This window comes from Cryptomeria japonica, chromosome 11, assembly GCF_030272615.1.
Source record: "Cryptomeria japonica chromosome 11, Sugi_1.0, whole genome shotgun sequence".
NCBI classification, from domain to species: Eukaryota; Viridiplantae; Streptophyta; class Pinopsida; order Cupressales; family Cupressaceae; genus Cryptomeria; species Cryptomeria japonica.
The window spans coordinates 180,112,097-180,129,581 of NC_081415.1; the positions used below are offsets into that span (position 1 = coordinate 180,112,097).

The following is a 17,485-nucleotide window of genomic DNA, read 5'->3' on the forward strand; positions in this document are numbered from 1 at the left end:
CCATTTGTGTTTTTTCATGTTATGTATATAGAATGTTACTATGGTTTAATATTGTTTAACAAACCTAAACAAATGATATTAGTACAATGCTAACAGTAAGTAATCACCATTGAACAAAGTAAATTTGCAATCATTGGTCAATTATTAGATTTCATTTGTTTTTGATTAAGGGAAAACAAGTTTTTAAGGGACCAGAAACCCTTTACAAGACAGGTTTTAGAAGGACCTGCAACCCGAACCGAAAGATAAACTTGAAAGACCACTCAAAGAAATAGAACACAAAAGAGATTTGGCACAGCCAATCAAAAGAAGGGGAACAACAATAAAAACCCCCACCAAAAACCACCAGGCTGCAACAAACCAGCAACCCTAACCCAACCAGGAAGGATCAAGAATTTGACCTACCCTTGTGGGATCGAAGGGTCATATCAAAAGAGGATTGGGACAATTTAGATTTTTTACTTGTAACAGTAATCCATCCCTCCTCAACCCTAGCAGCAACCTTTTGCCAAGAGTATGGGTCCAAAATAGAGGACCTCCCATCATTAGGAGGAATAGAGCCAACATCCAAAGAGGCAGAGACAGCAGAAGATCCAACAGCAATCTGAGATGTGGGAGGGTCATCCATCGAAGAGGAAGATCCAGCATTTTTCAAACGATCACTCACAATGCCACCGCAGGCATCCACACATTCCTGAGGCACACCAGAAATAGAGGCAACAACCAGAGGCGTACCCTCAGTCTGAGGAACCTGTGCCACCACCTAGGAGAAGCTTTTCTTTTTAACAAAATAGTGTTCAGAGAATGCACCCTTCCACCAAGAAGCAGATCTTTTTTTCTTTTTATCTGTTTCACACCCTGCAGCAACATGTCCAGTCTGGAAGCACTTTCGACATCTAAAGGGGATACCTTCAAAGTCGAGTGGTTGGACCCAAGATCCCAAGGAAGATTCAATCTCTAACTCAGCTGGAAGCCTTTTAGAGACATCAATGTTAACCAAAATACGAGCATAAGTGGAATGATAAATTTGGTAAGATTTCTTATCAATCATTAGGAATTCGCCTAAAGCCTCCCCAACTTCCTCTAGCAGAGAGTCCGTCCATAGATGAAGGGGAAGGTTAGGGAGCCTAACCCAAATAGGAATCTCATTAAATGAATCAGTAAATGGGTTAAACCCTAAGAACCAGGGTTTAACCATCAAAACATATTTGTCCTCCTAGCTGAAAGGATTAATCCCTAAGATTTTCGATATGTCCTCTGCATATTCAAATTTAGCAATGAAAAAACCCTTGCCTGAAGGAAAAATGTTAACTGAACCTTTTATGATCGGTTCCCAGCTTTGGGAAATCCAAGTGTGCAGCTGAGGAAGGCTTGGCCAAAAAACCCAAAACCTGCAGATCAGACCATGAGCTTCAAACACAGAGGAAGTGTGGATGATCTCCATATCAGTATCAGCAGACACCTAAAAAACCAAAGGTTTGCACATAGAAATAGCCACAGGCACCAAGCCACGAACACTTCAATCAACAGCAGAGGGCACTGGATGCATCGTATCACCATCCTTCAAGGAAACCCCCACAAAGCCCCCATTTACAGCACCAGGCAAAGTCTCACCAGCCGCACCAGGGGGAACAAGGGGCTGGACGACATCACCAGCCGACCTTGGGGTAGACAACTTCGCAACAACGGACGTCCTTAGGGCAGAGGCGGCAGCAGTGGCAAACGCAGACGGCCTTAGGGCGACAGATGGCATCGCAGACGGTAGATATGAGCTTTGCAATATAAGATTTCATTTGTTATTCCAACTAACCTAAGTTAGTTTTCACAATAATTTCAAACATTTAAATTTCAATTCTTAAAATTTAAATGAGTTTAACTTCATATTAATATAAAACATCATACTATTGGCGAAAACTTGAGCTTGACTTGTGTTTCAACCAATTGCTTTCCCATGAAGAAGGTTCATTAAAACAATATTTCTTTATTTCTCTCTTCCCCCCTCTCTCTTTTACTTCAAATCCCCTCCCTTTTATCTATATCTCATTATCTAGATATCTCTCTTATTCACACCTCTCTCACTTCTTCTATCAACACTATTGGTAGGAACTTGACCCATTGCATCCATTGTTTTAAATGTAAAGATATTTTATTCTAAGTAATATAAATCAACTAAAGAAAATATAATTTGAATGAGAAGGGCAAACTCTTTTTGTATTGAGTTGTGATTATCAAATTTCCACTTGCACACCACTACCTTCAAAACTCTAAACATTTCTTTAGCTTGATTCATTTCTTTCTATATCTATATCATAAATATATTTCTACACTAATTTTTTTACAATAATGTTTCAAATTACACTTCACAATATTAAAAACAATTCAATTTAAAAAATAAACCACAAATAATAATAATAATTTATCCTTATTATCAAAATACAACATAGTAACATTTTGAAATACATTTTGAAATATCTTCTCTTGATTAATTAATATTATTAAATCAAGGGTTGAATAATAATAATAAATAACATGAAAAAAGAAGTTTAATTTAAAACTTGTAAATAAAACAAAAATCCTAAATTTTATGAATAATGAATAAAAATAATTTTATATTCCAATTCACAAAAAATTAACTTGTTTTCTCATCCATCTAACATTTTCTCCGTAATTTAAAACATATATTAGAAGTATGGTGATAAATTATATTCCCTAATAAACACTTCCTAATGGACAACACGTACTAATGAAAATTTCTCCAGGCGGTAATATTGATAAAATTAGATGTGAAAGCTCATATTAAGGGCAATTTTCTTCGCTGGCATTGACCACCACAATGTCAGCCTTTTAGAAAAAAATAATAATTGCAGTTTTAGGCGACAAAACTTAAGGGAATTTTTTAATGTTTTTATCTACTTTGTTGGGTATCCTGGGGTTCCACAGACTGTATGGCCTCTGGACTTATTGAAAACATGCATTCATCCATTCATTCCCCTGAGAATATTGAATCCAGATGGACAATCAATATATAGTCTATGGGCTAATTAGATTTTACATTAATGATGTCTTGATTCTGGTGTTTTTCAGCATATGAGAAATCGTGTCCAGTTGTTTGAGAACGAATGTAGAAATATATTGTGATTAATAGTGACTGCTGCCGCTTACAAAATGCACTGAAATTACCTCTCTGATGATAAAGAACAGAGAAACATAATGTAGAAAATAGATCATACATACTAGAGAAACAAAAGAATAAATTATACTCTTCCACAGCATGAGTGGCACACGGCAGGAAAGAGACTGAAGGCAAAAGATCTACTTGTTAGCAATTCCCTTCATTAGCACGTAGCTATATACCTGTCTTTGGTAACATAAGTCCACAAGCCATGAAGCTTAACAAATATAATTTGGCAGTTCAGACAAACACGTACACTTGAATCACGCATAGAATAACATGCAATGCATATATTAACAGTTTTTTTCGATAGGTTGATAGCACATTTTCACTGAACAATGCTTAATTAGAATCTGTACTACATGATTAATCGAAATGAATCATATTATGGCAGACATCCTACCAAGATAGCGTTTTGCAATAGAATATGTTTAGCTTCAGAGTTATTAAGATCTTCTATGATTTTGATCTGCTGTTGGATGTCCTCTTTCTATTCCCTCATGTCTTTTTCTTGGTTGATCTTCTCTGTGTCTCTCACTTTGATAATCTTTTCTATCCCCTTCTTTCTTGTCCTCTCTCTGTCTCTTTTTTTCTGTGTCATTTCTCAAAAATTCTTTGCAGCTTTTATCCCTCTGTATCTCTGATTCTCTTTGTGCCTTGTATCTTTCTTTTTCCCTGCGATCTTCTATTTCCTCTTCTTCCCTGTCTCTATGGCCCTCCTTTCTCTCCCGGTATCTATTACTTTCTCTCTCCTTAGTGTATTTGTCTTGGTCCCTGTCTTCCCCATATCTGTCTCTATTCCTGCTCACATAATCGGTGGATCTGTCTCTGTTCCTGCTCACATAATCAGTTGATCTGTCTATGCTCCGGCTGTTAAAATCACTGGACCTGTCTCTGCTCCTGCTCTTATCATTAGTGGGTCTGTCCCTGTTTCTGCTTTCCTCATTTGTAGATTTGTCCCTTTGCCTGTCTTCCCTGTATCTTTGTCTTTCATTGTCATCCCTGTACCTGTCTATATCCCTTTTTCCCCTGCTTTCTCTATCCCCGTCTCTTTCACGGCTTTTGTTCCCTCTCTCTTCTTGATAAATCCGCGACGTTCTATCATTTCTATCTCTGTGATAATGATCAGGTTCTCCTCTTTCTTTACTACCGCAATCTGCCTCCTTGACATTACTTTTCAGTTCCTTGGTTTTTTCCTGTCTATAATCCTCATGTTGAAACCTCCTATTGCTAGTAGCAGGCAAGTCTTCTTCAAAAATCATGTCATAGCTGCATATGCCATGGATGCCAGTCTCAGTATACTTTTATGTATAGAAATTTGATTGATGTACACAAACAAATTACCACTCCCTGATTCTCATTTATGAATCCGTTTAAGTAATTACCTTTTACCAGTGTCTCCATGCTGCCTGTTTGTGTCTTTCAAAACATATTTGGGTTTCTCTGGAGCTGCATCTTTGGGTGCTTCATTGGTATTCTCAAGACAATCCTTGGCAATATGACCCTCTTCTCCACACTTAAAACAGCCATGACCTTTTCCTGTGAATCAATACATCATATGTGAAATTAAATTAATAAGGACAAAGAAGCAGCTAAACAGTAAATGGAAATATTAATCTAATTTAATTAATGGTGATTTTCAAGTCATAATTAATTATTAATAGCCTTGTTTGTGATCATGTTCATAGTACATCGTATCAAGAGGATGTCACATCAGGTATATGAATAAAATTTACAATTCATTCTCTTTTTTATATTGTTATAGTTCAGCCTTATTCAATATGGTATAGTCTCATGATAAGGTTAAACCTGGGAAACCCAGGTCTGTTTAAACTTCAACCAAATACAATTTAGGGTACACCATTTTATCTACCAATATAATATCATCTGTCAATGCTTGTGAATTGTGATCTTATGTGTAATCTTGTCAGCATATGCATGTGAGCAAATTCCAACTAGTGCCATCATCTTAATATTGTTCTTCATCAAGAGCAGTAAATTCATTAGTTGGTTCATTTGAGCCACAAACACCCATAGTGCCACTTCCACTAGCTACATCTTGTGTAGGAGCCTGCTTGTCCTCTTAAGAGAGCATGACAAGCAATGCAACAGATTATACTAGGTGAGGGGAAATCCAAGAGAATAAGGGATGAGGGTTTAAGAGAATGTGAGAAATGATGTTTTTGGTCAAATTTGAGATATATCACATCTTTTATATCAGTTACTATCAACGTCATGATATTTTGAGAGTCTGATGCCCCCAATCTTTGGGGGATCTACAAATGCATGATAGAATGCTTTGATAAATATAGGCTTGTATTTGTCAGAGCAACCTCACTCTAAACTTGTAATCTCCCCTTACGTAAATTCTTAGGAATTAGGGACTATCAACTCACAAAACGAATTGCAAGAGACTTTTGTCTATAAAAATCCAATTGCAAGAGACTTCTTTCCAATCAAAGACTCTAAAAATCCTTTATAAAACTTATATTGGCAATAATTGATACCACTTAGTATAAAAATGATATATTATGATCTGCTATATAGTTATATCTGAATATACAATCGATATCAATATGATGTTCAAGTATTATTAGATGTAATGAGTATCTTGATATTCGAATCTGCAATATGTAACTTTAATGATAAGATGGAGTATCTTGACTGTCTCTGGTATAAACATAAAAATATGCAAAGGCTTGATCTAATCTGTGTGTTTACTCCAATCTGCAATTATGGAGTTAACTTTGCTCTTCCTGATATGACAATATCAATTGTGCTGTAATCCTTGGATACCATCCTTGGATGTGCTTGAATGGTGTCATGAAAATGGAGGCTTCCTTTGATCGTAATTGGATAGTTCCTTCATGGAGCTTTTGATGATGTCCTTGTATGCCTTTCTCAAAACTCTTAGGAGAACTTTGTATTGTCTTAGATGATATACCTTGAGGAACTTCATCAAGCAGTCCCTCAAGAATGATTTTCTTACCATCAACCTTAAATTTGAAGGTCACGGTCTTATAGTCTTGAGTGAACTTGCCAATAGTCATCATCCATTGTATGCCTAGTATAACATAGACATTACCCAACTCTATCACATGAAAGTCATCATTGAGTGTATAGCTTCTAATGGTAATCTCTAACCTTGATGCTATTGTCTTGCATTTCAAGTGTGACCAATTGCCATTGCTATATTGAATTCTTCTTGCTCACTAGTTTCAAGTCCTTGGGAGATGGCAAGTGCAGGATTTATGAAATTGTGGGTGGCCCCACTATCTATGAGAATTGTTATTGGATGCCCTTGCAAGGTTTTTTGTACTCTAAAGGTATCATATCCAGAAGATCCAGTTATGGTGGCGAGTGAACCATTCTTCTTCTGAAAAGAGGGTCGGCTGGCCTCATCTTCTGATTCACTTTGTCCGCTGCTCAAATTCTCATTTTCTTCTCCCTCGCTATTGGGTCTTACCTCTATATAATAGATTTTACCTTTGCCCATGCATCGATGCCCTAGCTCCCATGTCTCTCCGCATGTGAAGCATAGTTTCCTTCTCAAATCTTGTCGCGTCTCTTCATCCAATTTGTTCCTCCTTGGTGCATCCCTTGGCAATGGTGGGATGGTTTGGTCCTTGGGTTGTGATGGTTCTTTGGGTGGTGCTTTGCCTTTGATTGCGCCTGAATCCATGTCTCGTGATCTCTTGATGGCCTCTTGTAGTATTTGGATTCAGAGCCTTTACCCAACCTCTCAATGGGTCCATTAGTCCATCCATAAATAGGACTATCAACCTTCTCTTGGGTATGTCAATAACTAGGACTGACAATTGTTGGAACTCCATTGTGTATTCATCAATAGATCCTCTCTGTTTAAGTTGTGCCAACTCCTTGAAGTGAAGTTCTGAAATTTTGTAGTCAAATCTTTCAGTCAATCTCTCCATTAATTCCACGTAGGAGGTGATTTGTGCATGTCCCATGGTGGTCATTCTGCGGTACCACCATTCATGTGATACCCCATCCAAGTGTAAGGTGGCATATTTGATGGCTTCTTCTTCTGACATAGGGTTTAGTTGAAAATATGTGTCAATCTTTTGCATCCATGCACATGCTGTGGTATTACCTGATCCATCAAAATAGGGTATGCCAAGGTTTCCAACCTTCTCTTTAGCTCAGAATGATTGTCACGATTCCCTATTTTAGGCATTTGTCTCATTCTTAAATCCATATAATCTCTTAAGGACATTTCATGTTAAAGACCTCCATCTATCCAATCTCGTCTTAACTGATCTTGAAGATCTACCAAGGTGGGTTCATTCTCCTCTTGTTGCTCAACTCTAGGGGTAAATGTTGGTATCATAGGCTTGGAGCTCTTTGTAGGGGTCTTATGGTTAGAACTTCCATTAATAGATTGTCCTTCATTTCCTCCCCAGTTTCTACTATTGTTGTTATGATTCGTGGTGATGTTGATCATCGTTTGCGTGAGCATGTCAAGAAGTTGAGTCATTCTTTATTGGGTATTGTTGTGACCTTTTTCACACATCGCCCCATTGCAAATGGGGACCCTCTCTTTTCCTGCTTTCTAGGGTTTTGTTAGTGTCCTGTGACCTTTTGCTGCAGTTTCACCAAGCCTTGTCTAGTTCAGAGCATTTTAGGTCTGACGATTGAAAGTTAGTTTTTTGCAAGTTATGTGATTCCGAAATGCAAACACCACCAGAGTGCTTAGAGAGGCCAAAGGACGAAGATCGCAATTGATTTGGACGAATTTGGACAACTTTCTATTTTTAGAAAGTTTGCTTTTTTGCTTTTTCCTATTTTTTAGGAAGTTTTGTTTTTGGCCTTTTTAGCCCGATCCCCGGTATGGCTATTTTTAGAAAGTTTTTCCTATTTTTTAGGGATGTCTGCTTTTTGCTTTTTCGGGATGCAAACCTAGGGTTTACACTTGCACTACTGACCAGCTTCGACCGGAATTCGAAAATTCCAAGTTTTGACCTAAAAAAGCTAAATCCCTAGATTTTAGGCTTTTTGCTTTTTCGGGATGCAAACCTAGGGTTTACACTTGCACTACTGACCAGCTTCGACCGGAATTCGAAAATTGCAAGTTTTGACCTAAAAAGCTAAAATCCCTAGATTTTAGGCTTTTTGCTTTTTTAGATGATCCACCTAAGCACGGATTTCAAATTTCAAGTTAATCCGATTAAATTAGATTAAACTGTGAAATTTTGAAATTTCTTTCAAAAATTCTTTTAAGTCTGGCTAAGAAGGGTTTTGAAGTGTTTCTACAGGTTCAAACCCCATCACGAAGGATGAAGAGATCATGTGGGTGCTGAGGTTGAAGTCCGCCATGCTAATGGAGGTCATGTGGGCGCCTTGTCTAAAGTCCACCATAAGTTTGGAGGTCACGTAGGAGGCTACTCCAAAGTCCGCCCCACCTAAAGAGGTCATGGAGGAGGCAAGTCTAAAGTCCGCCCAGCCAGAAGAGACAATGAAGAGGCTAAGTTAAAGTCCGCCCAAGGCTTAGGAGACCAAGGAGGAGCATGGGTTAAAGTCCGCCCAAGGTAAAGGAGACCAAGGAGGAGCAAGGGTTGAAGTCCGCCCAAGCCTTAGGAGGCCATGAAGGAGGTGAGCTTGAAGTCCGCTCAAGCCTTAGGAGGCCATGAAGGGGGTGAGCTTGAAGTCCGCCCAAGGGAGATGGAGGCTATGTAGGGGCTAAGCTTAAAGTCCGCCCAAGTCTATAGAGGTCACACGGGTGCTAAGGTCAGAGTCCACAGGGAAACCTTGCTAGAAGTCTGCCCAAGATGCTAAGTAAAGGAAGAAGAAGACCATGAAGAGGCCAACCTAAAGTCTGCCCAAGGTAAAGGAGACCAAGGAGGAGCATGGGTTGAAGTCCGCCCAAGCCTTAGGGAGCCATGAAGAGTCCAAGCCAAAGTCCGCCAAGGAAGGTGCCTACTCCAAAGTCCGCCCAGCCATGAAGAGACCATAAAGAGGCAACCTCAAAGTCCACCCAGCCATGAAGAAGTCATGAAGGAGGTGAGCTTGAAGTCTGCCCAAGGGAGAAGGAGACCATGAAGGGGCTAAGGTTGAAGTCCGCCCAAAGTTGAAGAAGTCATGAGGAGGTGTCTCCAAAGTCCGCCCAAGGTGGGAGAGATGATATAAGTCCGCCCAAGTTGAGAGACCACCAAAGTCCACCCAAGTAAGAGAGCAAGGTAGGAAGGTGCCTACTACAAAGTCCGCCAAGGTGAAGGAAGCCATGAAGGAGTCAACATCAAAGTCCGCCATGCCTGGAGAGGTTGGCTAAATTCGCCAAAATTTGAAAAAGATAGAAATAAAATTCGGAAAATCAACCTACACATGGAAGGTCAAACAAAGTCAACATGATGTCACAAAATCCACAAAGATTTCAAAATTAAATTCAAAATGAAGAAATATCTAAATAAAATTTTTTAAAAAAAGCCTCAAAATAAATCCAAAATGGAACGTTTTTTTTGAGAATATTGAGGGAATATTAAAAATTTATTAAGATATTAATTCAAAATGGAAAGTTTTTTTTGAAAGGGAATATTGGAGGATTAATGAATATCTTCGAACTTAAATCAAAATGGAAAGTATGAGTTGGATGATTTTAGGGGTTTTTCTTAAAACTTGTCTACAAATACTTCGTTATCAAATTCATTATTACACCAAGAAGTTCAAAATTACTAAGGAGAGCTTAGTAAAGTATGTCAGTTTGAAGATCATCTGGAGGAAATTCTAGATATTGCTGGAAGTCGGATAATATTTTGGCAGAAGGCTTACAGATTTCTGGAGAAAGGCATCTTTTCTGAATTTTCTCAATATTTTGGAGAAAATCCTAGCCAAGTCAGAGGTAAAATTAAAATTGTGAATTTTTTGGATATTTTTCTAGAATTTAATAAATGATTTTGGAGAAAGAAAATTCAATTTTTTGGCTAAGTATAAAAATTTTTCAAAAGTTTTAACACTTGATGGGGACTTCAACCAGCTTCAAGGCTGAGGGTCTGGACGTGAAAATTCAATTTTTATGGCTAAGTATGAGAGTGAAAAATGGAAAATTTTCCAACACCTAGCCATTTCGCGGCCCCAATATTTTTTTCGAAATTTTGCGAAAATTTTCTAACTTATTTTTTCCTTTGGTTTTACAGGTCGTAGGAGGAAGTAGAGGCCGGATCATCATCATAGAGATCATAGCCGGATAAATTTCAACATGGGCCTGCCCATCATTCCTCCTCAACCAGGCAGGGAACCTCAACCAGTGCTTCAACCTGACTTGGATTTCAGCGATGAACAAGAACACATTATCACTGAGCTGTATAGCTTGGCCTGGTCTGTGAGAAGAAACACCCTTGATTGGTATCGCATGAGTTTTATCCTTGACGAGGAGTTAGACATCGCCGCATGTATTAATGCACAAAATCAAAGGGAACAACAAGAAGTTAATCCACCTCCCATACCCACTCCTGCACCGCCTCAGCAAGATTAGAAGTGGCTTATGTTGAGATGGTGTCTCGTCATCTTTTCCAGCCAATCAGATTGCTCCAAGTTAGCATGTCCAGATTCAATGAACCTGACTCATCCAAAAGCTTCTAGAAGGGCACACGTCACAATGTAACAACCTTCTATTTTCATAAAAGATTTATTTTTAGCAAGAAGGACAAGTGTCCCAAATGTAATTGGTCGAAAGTAGTATTTTGGGGAAACCCTAATTAGGGTTTTTGATTATCGATCTTGGCCCTTGATCATTGTTCGATCTCGGCCATTCATTGATTTTCAAGAAACTATATAAGGTTGCCTCCTCTCATTTGAAAAGGGTGAGGTTTTTGATGTATTGTTGCTTAAGGTCATTTCCAGATAATATATTGCATGTGCGCTGCTTTGTAATCTCTATTATTTGAATGATTTGCATGGTTTCGATTGCCTCAACACTTAGTTAGAATTAACTTAGATTTGCTTTCATTGTTGTTAATTCGAATGAAGGATTTGATAAGTGTCAATTGATGGTGTATCTCCGCTCATACTTTTGGTGTATGGATGATTTCCATCTCACCGTGCAAAGTTAGTCTGAGCCCATCCCCTGTGCATCCCAACATCTCGATCATAAGCACAACCCATTGAAGATTGCACCGGCCTTGTGTAGTTGTCCCTAGTGTGGCGAAGCAAGGTTTGGTTTCTCGGAAGCATCCAGTTGATACCGTCTCCAAAATTCGTAGGATTAGATTAGCCTCCCTAAACCCTATCTCTTTTCCCCTTTCTTTTGAAAGTCTAAATCCCAGAAAAAAAAAAAAAGAAGAAGAGCCTAAAATTGCTAAATCCATCTAAGCCCAACAGTCCAAGAATACATGTTAAACGTAAGTCCCCCTTGAAAATTTCAGCATACACTATCCAAGAAGCTATTCCACTAAAGTCGCTTGTTCGCACATATAGACCTTGGAATCAGTAGTGATTTTTCAGGAGAGGATAGAATACCTTTGGGTATCCTATCCTAATGTTTGGTAGATGATAAAACAGACACCAACAGGTATCCCTTTGTTTGGTCAAGAATTGATCCATCGTCCTACTAAACTCTCCTTCGTCAACCATGCTTGTCTTTTCACATGCTGGCAGGAATGCTAGCTCTATTACCACCTGTAATGTCCCCTTATGTAAATTCCTAGGAATTAGGGACTATCAACTCACAAAATCAATTGCAAGAGACTTATTTCCAATCGAAGACTCTAAAATCCTCTATAAAACTTATATCGGCCATAATTGATACCACTTAGTATAAAAATGATTAGTATGATCTGCTATATAGTTATATCTGAACATACAATCGATGTCAATATGATGTTCAAGTATTATTAGATGTACTGAGTATCTTGATATTGGAATCTGCAACATGGAACCTTAATGATAAGATGGAGTATCTTTGCTGTCTCTGATTAAAATATAAAATTATGCAAAGGCTTGATCTGACCTGTGTGTTTTCTCCAATCTGCAATTATGGAGTTAACTTTGCTCTTCCTGATATGACAATATAAATTGTGCTGTAAGTTTCCTCACAACCGTTTATAGCTATCCCTGATACAGCAATATCAATATGCTGTTAGTCTTTCACACTATCGCTTGTAGCGATGAAGTAGAGCTGCTGTTTCTGATTTGCTTTAGAGATATGCAATGAGGGTGGTGCTGTTCCTGAATGATAACTTTAGATATATGCAACCTGTTTGCCAATAAGGCTGCTGCTCAATTAGAGCGATCCAAATCTGGATGAGAATAAGAAATAAATAATCTGATGATTATTGGAAATGAGTATTGATCCTCATTAAATATCTTTATTTCCTAAAGGTCTTGCCCATTTGGAATTATTACTCCTTGAAGACTCACATCTTGTCCTTCCATGACAACTGTTTGTTAACATGGAGAATTGTCTTTATAATCATTAATTGGCATCGCACCCCTTTGGATAATCGCTGCCCCATGTAAATGTCTTTAGCCATGATCAAAATTGCTTAATGATTAAGATGATCATCAATTTGCTGCTCCTCCTACCGTGAGGACAGTATGTGGTTTCTGCATAGTCAGCTATGATTATATTGATAGGAATTGTCTTCATATATAAAAGAATTATCCTTGCTTCGTGGAGTTATGAACATCTTGCTATGATATGTATATCTCAGCATCGCATCATTTATTATGATCTGCATGTATTGCTAGATCAATGTCATGTCTTCAGTCTGCATCATACTTCCTTCTATATCATATTGTCTTGATGATGATCTTCTTATCAGTGATATGAATCCTTTGATATAATATATTACTCTTGGAAGAATCGATAAGGATTTTGTACAATTAGATCTGGAATGATATTCGATGTGGTCACTTGATATATTGTCTAATGTGTCCAACTCTTCTTTATTTTGGTGAACTCTATGGTTTGGTTACCATAATTCATTCTAGGATGAGTATCTGAAATCATTTGTTCTTATAGATATCAATATTGACATCTGCTGTTGGGTGTTTGATAAGATTATTTGCTTCAGATCATCAAACCCTTGATCATATCACTGGGTCTCAATACTTCATCCTACTCGATGTGCTTTATTGATGCCAGATAGGAAAATCATAAAGTCTTATCAATGAGACAATTTTTCCTTGATAATATTTTGGTGTCAGTGGCTTTATTGAGAGATATGCAAAATTACCTATTTGAACTTCTAAAAGCTATGTACGAATTGTCAGCATCTATTCACTAACTATCTTGAGGTGTTCAAGGTCTGCCCCCCTTGACCACATATGTGTTTCATTGCTAACTTGTTATTAGGTTAAGGATGGGAACATTACAACACTGTACCATGTGAATACTTAACCATTAATTGATGGAGTTGGGAGAAGCTTAATACCCCTCTTCAAATGGTTGCATACGCATTAAATTCTTAATGGTACATGGTGAGACCTGCAGAATTGTTTGCCTTGATGACCACAGGGTTAGGAATAGCCTTATGAAGGTCCTTAAGAAAATGTATAGTATGGAGTAAGCTTCACGGGTGAGAGCTGAGTGGATTGCACATACTGAACTTGAAGGCTACAAGAGTTCAGCAAAGATCAAAAGGGGAAAACTTTGGCACAGTTGGAGGCAACTACACTGAAGATTGCACCGCACACTTGCCATTCACCTCCTCTCACAAGCCTTAGCATTTAATGTACACTGTCATGGTATATAGTTCATCCAATGAGGTTCTTGACCTATAACGTATTGGATAGGTAATATTATATTGCCCCATTATAAAAATAAATATAAAAACAGATTTGAAGCAGCAAAAATAAGGCCAGAGATTTGTGTAAATTAAATATTATGTCATGCCATTCATTTGACACAAGTTAATATTAATGAATATGTATGAAGTGTTTAGTTATAAAAAGAAAACAATTCTTAGAAACAAGCTCTACATCCTCATTGCTTTTTTTAGACTTTTTTTTATTCAAACCTTAAAATCAGAAGTCACATTTTTTCAACAACCTTGAACTAGATTAAGTGCATGGAATAATATTGATAATAGCAAAGGAATAAAGCTTCTAGTTCAACGAATATATCCCACCTGGGATACATATATCGATAATTGCAAAGGAATAAAGCTCAATTTTCTATAGCAAAGAATAATGAAGGGAAACATAATAAAAAACTACAATTGGATCCAGATAAAAAACGCAGAGAAAAGATTCTCCCAGGCAATATAGATTTGAATTTAACCAAATCTAACCTTTGTTACAAAATTAGAAATGCTTCAATCATCAATGTATGATTATGTAAGGCATTGTCTCAAGGATAACATACCTTCCTCACCCATATTTTTCTTGCCTCCATGACGATATTGATTCCAGATTTTAGATACACTTTGACTGAAATCTACATGTATTCTCCGGTCATCAATTAGCACATTATCCATCTAAGAAATAAAAGAGTTATAAGTCAGCATACTACCAGCTAATTAAGAAATTACTCCACCCTAGTAATGCATAATGAGACAAAAAGGCCAATCATATGTGTAAGTGAAGCTAGTAATGTCATGGAACAAAAACAATGCCATCCAAAGTTAACACAAGCACCAAAGGTGGTTTATGCTTGTCTATCATCAACCAAAACATCTGCTCCACAATGTGTCTCAAACAAAAACTGATCTAGGCTATAAAAGAATTTGTGTCTAGATTTATTTTTAAAGGAAGAGGAGCCATCAACATCATGAATTCGTGTTATCAAGCTTCTCTTTGCAGATAAATGATACGATAAATGATACTCACATTAAGGATCATATGGTATTTGAAGAAATGACTGAATTAGCTGTTAAGGAATATAGATCAGTGATAGAGAAAAACAATAGTCTAATACTATATAGTAAGAACAGACTTTCAATGTGATCGCTGATATGTATATATTAACCACTGATATATATATTTGATTCTGTCAAATAATATCTGATGAATATTATCGACTGCTTGTTGTATCATGAAATTGCCACTGTTATTGATTGCATCCACAGCAAGCGTCGATATCATTGTATATGTATAATGGTGAAGGGTCATGTCTACGTAGGGGCATGACTTCTACGTGGCTTTATGCCATGTAGAGTCGTGTCCCTACGTAAACATAACTCTTCACATGTATTAGTCATCATTTATTAGTCATTAGTTATGTACCAAAACATTCACCATGCTCGATACTATCAGGCTTAACAATAATACTTCGACTTCGACAGTCATCGGATAATTCAACGATGACAGTCATTGATCTTCCGTAAGCAAACGGCAATATGTTATTGTTACTATCATTCAATATATATATGTATGTGATGTATGATAAATATATATATATATATATATATATATATATGTATAATGTGTTGCTTGCTTCAATCCGAATGAGGCTACATCCTTAACACTCCCTCTTAGCAAAAGAGGATTGAATTTCATAATTATGTTTAAGGAACAACATTCTAAATATATATTCATTTGGTATGAGCATATACATTCACTTACTAATGCTTACTAGTGAAATACTTCATATCTCAGGATTATCTGAACTCCAGCACTCTGGGACAACAACTACATGAAGTCTATCAAATAACAACCTTGATTCTAGTAACAATTGTAAGATTGTCATTATCACAGGTATTATGTTCTTCAACATATTATTTTTTGTCCATTTTGTACCTTCATTATCATGACTTCCAACACATCTCAGTACAACAATTTGTGTAGTCCGTCATGATAATAAATCAAAATTTAGAAGCAATAATTTTAGTATCATGACATCCGGCACATTCCGGGACAGCAAATTAATGTAGTCAATCATGATATGATTGTTATCATAATCTCCGACACATTTCAGGGTAACACTCAATGATAACAAATCAATAACTCAAACACAACAAATTCAGTATCAAGATTTCCGGCACATTTCAGGACAGCAACTTAATGTAGTCAATCTTGATAACAGATCAGGCTATTGTTGAGGTCGCCACCTTACAATAGCGATCTTACACATACATCACATGAAAGATCGTCACCCTTCATGACATAACACACAAATGCAATATTGCATTCAAAATATCCATGAATATATCAAATTACACATGATTGAGATTCAATATCAGAAATTTCAATTATAATTTAGTCATACCAAGTTTACCTCTAAAGTACTCCACTTTCAACGTTGCAAGAGGTTTGGTGAATATGTCGGCACTTTGCTCTTCAGTGCTGATGTAGGCCAATTTGATAACATCTCTATCTACCATATCTCTTATGTAATGGTAAGGGATTTCAATATGCTTGGATCAATTATGAAAAACTGGATTTACAGAAAGTTTGATGCAACTTTGATTATCGCAGTGAATCATTGTGGGGTTTAGGGGCTTCCCAAATAGTCCAACTAGCAATTTCCTTAACCACACTGCTTCATGAGCTCCCATGGAGGCAGCCATATATTCCGCTTCAGTGGAACTCTGAGCAACTCCTGATTGTTTCCTGCTGAACCAGGATATCATAGCTGATCCAAGACTAAAACAACACCCTGTTGTACTTTTACGATCAATGGAACTGCCTGCCCAGTCGGAATCAGAATACCCTTGGAGTTGTATCTCAATATTTTCATACTTTAGGCCAAGTCCAATAGTACCATGCAAGTATCTCAGAATATGCTTAGCAGCCATTCGATGAATCTTCTTAGGTTCGCACATGAAATGACTTAACACATTAGTAGCATAACAAATATCACGGCGAGTGTTTACCACGTACATAAGAGATCCAATAATGTCTATAGTATGTAGGATCTGTAGGTTCTGAATCTACTGCTTCACTTTTGAGCTTATGAAGATTTGTTTCCATTGGAGTGGATAGAGGTTTGCAATCCATCATACCAAATTTGGTCAAGATATCAGTAGTGTATTTTCCTTGAACTAGGAAAATATAATTCTCTTTTTGCCATACTTCTAGACCCAGAAAATAGTGCAGAAGACCTAGATCCTTCATATCAAATTCTGCCACAAGATCTTGTTTGCATTTTGCAATAAGATGATCTTCTCCTGTTATCAACAAGTCATCAACATAGAGAACAAGTATTAACATGTCACCATCCGATATTTTGAAGTATATGTTGGGATTTGCTTCATTTTTGGAATATCCTAGCTTGGAGAGATAACTATCTATCCTTTCATACCATGCCCTAGGAGCTTGCTTAAGGCCGTAGAGAGCTTTTTTCAGTTTACACACATAGAGGTTTCTATCATGTGTAGCAAAGCCTTCAGGTTGTTCTATATATACTTCTTCCTCAATAAC

General features: G+C 37.3%; 1 protein-coding gene across 1 annotated transcript in view; it reads right to left on the reverse strand.

Annotated features, from left to right (window-relative positions):
* Positions 1-3,298: 3,298 nt before the first annotated feature.
* Positions 3,299-17,485, reverse strand: part of LOC131068116 (peptidyl-prolyl cis-trans isomerase CYP59) — a 204,210-nt gene continuing 190,023 nt past the window's right edge. The window contains exons 12-14 of the mRNA XM_058003298.2: positions 14,490-14,601; positions 4,558-4,711; positions 3,299-4,441 (exon numbers count right to left, since the gene is read on the reverse strand). Coding sequence (XP_057859281.2) covers positions 3,619-4,441; positions 4,558-4,711; positions 14,490-14,601 — 1,089 coding nt within the window. The 3' untranslated portion in view covers positions 3,299-3,618. The remainder of the gene's footprint in view (positions 4,442-4,557; positions 4,712-14,489; positions 14,602-17,485) is intronic.